Here is a 6000-nt window from a genome sequence, read left to right as displayed (position 1 = left end):
AGATCTCCCCGTGGCAACTTAATTTTTTTTTGTGCTTATCTGCTGTGATTTCTTTTCATTTTTTGACTTCTTTTATTTTTTTTTATTTACTTTTTCAGAAGGGAAGGTGAAGTTTTTTGAGTTTGGTATGTCCAACTGGAAGATACTGGTAATTAGTGTGGATTTTGTGTCGTTCTTGGAAGATATCATGTGCTTATACTATATCATGAATTCTTCAAATTCATCCTAAGCCAGTGTATATCCTTAAACCTTAGATAGGGTGGCCTACTAAATGGTGATGGAAGGGCTGACTCTGAAGTGATCAAAGATGAATATGCTACTTATCCCGTGTACCTAATTACTTCCTTAGTGAAGACGCACGAGGGTCCATTGCTTGACTGTGTCCCGAATCCGAATTTTATCAAAATTGGCATGGGGTAGATGCATTTCTACTTCATCAGTTTCTACTTCGTGCGGTTTCTGAGTAATGGATGAGGACAACCTAGACTTTCAGAATGATTGTTTAGAAACTTAAGGATTTTCCGTCCATTAAAGAGTTGCTGAAAGAGTGAAGGAACAGCTAAGCCAGTCCAAAAAAGTCGCCTCAAAAATCCCCAAACCCATATTTACTCCCCAACTTTATAAATTAATAAGCGATTGCTCACTACATTTTTAAATGTCCTGCTCATTAATAATGCATACAGGTAATAATAATAATAATATAAGCCACGAAAAAACTGATCACTTGTGTTGTATGAATGAATGGATGAGTGATATTAACGAAATGTGAACTCAACACTCCAAGACGAAATAAAAAGAAAGAGTTTTTATACTGATTTTATGACATAATTAATTATCTTAAATTTTATATCTTTGCACAAAAAAAGTATATTCAGTACATTGGACGACTCGACTGCATATTTTCCTTCATTCCTTTATTTCCTCGCCGTGATCACAGCGCCATGTTATCATTGAAATGCTCATTCACAAAGGAGCACAGTGCGCTATCATTTTGAAAGGATCTAAGAGAATAAAATTCCAGAAGATTTCGAACTTTTTTTTAGAGCAGGCGCTCTTTTTTAGTGAATTAATGAGTTTGGTGAAAAAATTAATTAAATATTTATATGTGTATTAATTGCATTCTGAAATTAATGGATTTATATTAATCAAGTTTGCTTCATAAATTGACTTGATTGGGGTGTGCCGGTGAAAAATTGAGCGGCATTTGTCTAAGATAGATTGATTATGTTACTGAATGCACTTTTGAGGTGAAACTTTTACTGAATACACTTCTGAGGCAGAATATCATTGACTCGAGAGTCAGATCAGCACTAAATATAAAATTTTATTGGATGTTAATTTGAAACATGATCCATTGGCACTATCATCCGTAAATATAAAATGACTTGTTCCATGAATCTTATCGCAACCCCGTGCTACTCTAGTATAAACACCGACATCATAAAGTAGCTAAAGAAACAGTAGAAAATAGCTATTAATTTAAAATTTATTGACGTCCTCAATTATTGATTATTGAAGTAGCTTTTCTCTTCGTATTGTAAACAATTTGTAATTGACACGACACTTGTAAGTGCTAATTTACGCACGACAATTAAAATTTTTCGTTTAGTATGTTTTTAATGTCAATAATATTTATTGATTCCTGAATATTACTGCGATTCGATATTAATTAAAACCTGTATAAATTCAATTTCTTTTTAATATCGTGCTGTCTTACTTTTTTCGGACATTTGCAGATAAATATTATTAAACATCGTCCGATCAGTAACAGCAGAAGTAGTAAGTAACGGCAGCCGTTTATGGTATTTATGCGCCATCGTCTGATGTCAAGTTTGTTGATTGATGATAAGCATTTATGCATATATTGAATATTTATGGCTAAAATAAAAATATGAACAACATGGATGTGGATGAAAAATTTCCAAAATTGAACGTAGTTCACACGTTCTGTCATGACTGCAATCCAGTCTCTGTCTGCATCTCTGTACTTTGTATAGTCCATTTTGAGTATTTAGGGATTCTATATTCGGAAATTTGAAGATTCTGAATTTGAGTTCCATTTTCAGACTTCCAGATGCTTAGTTCTGTTAACAATTGTAGGTAGAACTGAGTAGAACTGCTAAATAAATCGATAAATACAGAAACACGATGTTTATTCTTCAAAATTCAACAAAATATTGACAAAAGTAAACATTGCATCAAAGGGTCTACAACTATGATTTCAAATATTTTTATTCAAATTAAAAATGACCGTTTAACGGCATTAAGAACCCCTAGCACCGATCGCAGTCAAATCAGTGACATCTTTGCACCAGAAAGACACAGAGAGAATCAAATTTTATACATACAAGGCATTGCATTTGCTGCCGTCTTATCAAATTTGTGCCATCACAATTTACATCTTTGTTTTCATCGTCTTGTCATTGAACATGGTAATTGGCGTATACGCTATGTACAAACACTCGTTGCATTTATATTTTTACTTTTTATGTAATTTGCATTGAATTTTGAGCAAATATAAATATCTAATCGCGATCTTTTTTTTACTGCAAAACAGCTCTGAATTTTCGTCTTACTTCATGCCTCTTACGATATATGTGTATGTCTATTTATTTATGCTTCACTAATTGACAGAAATTGGACGAATGACGACTTCAATAATCGACATTTTCCATGAATTCAAGTTAATATTATTAATATTTTTGTGCGCGGGTTTTTCAGCTCAAATTGCTCAATATTCAATAATTCCAATGAAAATGTGCAATTGTGCCTGTGTGTGGATTATTAAAACCAACAATTGCAATATGATAAATTCATCAAATAAATTCAATGAGGAATTGGCCTAAAGGATGAAATGCAAAATAAAGATTTTTCAACTTAATTGACAGATTCATAATTTTAACACATATTGCATGCCATAAACCACCGTAGCATATGCGAATTGTTATACTGTACTGTACCGCTTTGTTTGCAAATTTATATATTTCAATTTGTTTTACTTTCCCATGTCTTGCGGGTAAACTAAGAAAAAATATTTTACAAAGGCAATGAGCTGTGTGAGCTTGAGTGCCACAACTTCATATGTTTGTATAAAATGAAATCTTTTTTTGCATGATATATTTTGAATAAACAAAAGGAGAGTATTTCAGTATTTTTTTGTTTTTGGGGGTCAATGTTCTTGGATGGGATCTTGTGTCATATAATTCTGTTTATTCAGCCTTAATGGTTGAGTTTGAGTTCTTTTAAGACGATAAGTCACCATTGGGATCGATTTTATGGGTTATGGCTAAAGTATGAGGTATATTTAGGGGGGTCAACTCCAAAAATCATCAACACACCCTCCCCCTTCCCTCGTGTTCAGAAGGATGGGGTAGTTTTGGAGGTTAATCTTACTGAATACGCTCTTAACTCTAGTCAGAACCTAAGAGATTGGTCCTTATAAGGGAGATTTGAGGAATTTGCCTCCTGACTAAGATAGAGCCACTTAGCCAGTCTCTTTCAGTCAGATCAAATGCCTACTTAACCTCAATTCTGTCTACTAGATAACCACTTTCAATTTTTAATGAGAATAATGTCAATGCCCAACATCAAAATATAGCTAAACTATCATGATCCAGTCATAAATCACGTTGTGCTAGAAGACTAGCTTCTCTAGTTCTTGAAATTAAAATTTTTTTTATGGAGGAAATTTCCTTTTTGTTTGACTTCTATTACATTCACATGAGTTAGCAAACATAAATCACATAATAAGTTTAAAAAAAAATATGCAAAATCATTCGGTATTCTCATCATGTCTATTCACATGACTCATTAATATTCTTCTCTTTTAGGCTTACATTTTGGCTCTACTTCGCGTTAAAATGATATATATGTGTATGAAGTATGGAGAAGAAAGATATACATAAAGTTTGTTTCATTCTTATGTCTAATTGACAGTTCAATGTGCTGTGTTTGCTGAATAATCGTTCGTCTGATAGAAATCAGCTGTCCCATATATTCCAAAAAGGGCATAAAACGTGATCGATTTTAGATTACAATGATTTCGACATGTATGCGTGATTTTTACAACAAAATTATTGATTGACTCTTTAACGTACAATTTTATTTTGAATTTCCGAAATTTTGTCTTAAATTTGTAACGGATTTTATTTTTCGTAGTTTTTTACCCTTTTGAAGAAATTTTGTTGATCTTAAAATTTTTACTGAATTTAAGTTAAAAGTGACATTTACAAGTATTTTTGTATACTAAAACATTTGAAAAAGTGAGTAGAATAGTTTGTTAATGGAATTAAGTTATGAAAATAGCATTTAACTGAGAAAAATTGACTTAAAAGTATTAAGGTTATGTATTAATTAATTTATTAATTTTAGCAATGACTGAAGCATTCGATTTGATGTCAAATACAATTTTTGACAATATTGTAAACACAGAGGATAATCAAGATATAAATCTTGACGATATATGGAAATCTGACCTTACATCTTACGATATTGACAGCATTCCGTTGCTTCCAACACTGGATGATTTCTGTCAAGTCAATAACATCGATATAAATGCTGTTGACAGTACAAATAAAGTTCAAGAGGAATCAAAAAATGAAACTCTTCATGATTGTATGTGGTCAGGAACTTGCGTCGATAAAACACATCCAACAAAGAAGAAGAACTTCCGTTTCTGTGCTAACGAAGGTGACAATTGTGAAGAGTCTGGTAAGTTCCAACGCTAATACTCAATATATTTATACTAATAAATCGATTAATTTTAGATATGGACATAGAGACAGAAATTATGCTGGAGAACAATTTGCCGGCAGATTTCCAGGCATTAAATCGGAATATGCAGACTGATCCTGCAAGTGTCTTCCAGGAAATCATACAAAATGCATCTCAATCGAGTAGAAACTATGCTCCAACATCATATCCAAAAGCAACTCATCAGCAATTCCCTCAATTGCAACAAACTTATCACAATCTTCCAGTCATGTACCAAAATGCAATTCCTACAAAAATGATGGAAGTAAAAAATGAATCAACAAACAAGTTAATTAAGATAGAAAGTGTAAAGTTTGAACCAGTTGTAACTGAAGCATATCAAATGATGCCTGAACAACATCCAGTTCCACAAATGTTTTTCTGTAATGAAGAGCCAATGGCGTCGCAAATCGTTCCTTATTATCCACCAATGAAGTATGAGCCTATTAATGTTATGCCACAATTTTATTATCCATATCCACCTGAATTTGATGGGAATGGGAATCAAATTTGTCATGTTAATGAAAATGGATATTTTAAAAATATCAAAATTACTGTTGTTGATCATCAGAATCAGAAGCAAACAAAGAAGAAATCTCAAGATAAGCGTAAAGGAACGAAAAAGACAAAAGTTAAGGACAAGAAGAGAATGGCTGACGAGGTGTGTTTTGGTGAAGGAAGTAAAAAACGTCCTCGTTTACGTCTATCAACTGGAAGTGATGAGAATCCAATTGAAAAGCGTAGCATGCATAATTCTATGGAAAGGCAACGTCGAATTGGCTTGAAGAATCTTTTTGTTGAACTAAAAGAAGCCATTCCGACACTAGATGAACGTGAACGTGTGCCAAAAGTCAGCATTTTACGTGAAGCAATAGCTTATTGTCAGAAATTGCATACCGATGAGAAGCTATTGGAGGATTTGAAGAGGAAGCACAACAAATTGATGACACAATTCCATAAACTTCATAAGACAATGAGTAAATAATTTTATTATGCATAAATTTGCAGCATAAACTAATGAATTTTAAAGTCATACATCAATCCACTATGTATGCGACAAGCTGAAAGAAATTAATGTGAACTAAAATACTCAACTTTTAAATTGATCTCATACCATGAAAAACATTTATTCGACAATATTTTGAAACAAATGAGATATTATAGACTACATTTTTACTTATTATTTTGTTAATTAATTTATGAATTTTACAATCGAGAAAGTAAATACTAATATTTTGAATTACTTTG

The 6000-nt window shown here is 32.3% G+C and overlaps 1 protein-coding gene across 1 annotated transcript; it reads left to right on the top strand.

Annotated features, from left to right (window-relative positions):
• Positions 1 to 4212: 4212 nt before the first annotated feature.
• LOC139093433 (uncharacterized) lies at positions 4213 to 5909 on the top strand. The gene is made up of 3 exons (XM_070644161.1): positions 4213 to 4262; positions 4372 to 4710; positions 4767 to 5909. The coding sequence occupies exons 2-3, from the start codon at positions 4374 to 4376 to the stop codon at positions 5735 to 5737; spliced, it is 1308 nt and encodes a 435-aa protein (XP_070500262.1). The 5' UTR covers positions 4213 to 4262; positions 4372 to 4373; the 3' UTR covers positions 5738 to 5909.
• The last annotated feature ends 91 nt before the right edge of the window (positions 5910 to 6000 follow it).

The sequence above is a fragment of the Chironomus tepperi genome, unplaced genomic scaffold, assembly GCF_022539635.2.
Source record: "Chironomus tepperi strain 1889 unplaced genomic scaffold, CSIRO-AGI_Ctep_v1 contig_335, whole genome shotgun sequence".
Classification (NCBI taxonomy): domain Eukaryota; kingdom Metazoa; phylum Arthropoda; class Insecta; order Diptera; family Chironomidae; genus Chironomus; species Chironomus tepperi.
This window is presented reverse-complemented; position numbering and strand designations above follow the sequence as displayed.

Coding starts and splice junctions, on each gene's coding strand:
- LOC139093433 (XM_070644161.1), top strand. CDS start 4,374: ATGACTGAAGCATTCGATTTGATGTCAAATACAATTTTTGACAATATT. Junction 4,711..4,766: donor TGACAATTGTGAAGAGTCTG/GTAAGTTCCAAC, acceptor GATTAATTTTAG/ATATGGACATAGAGACAGAA.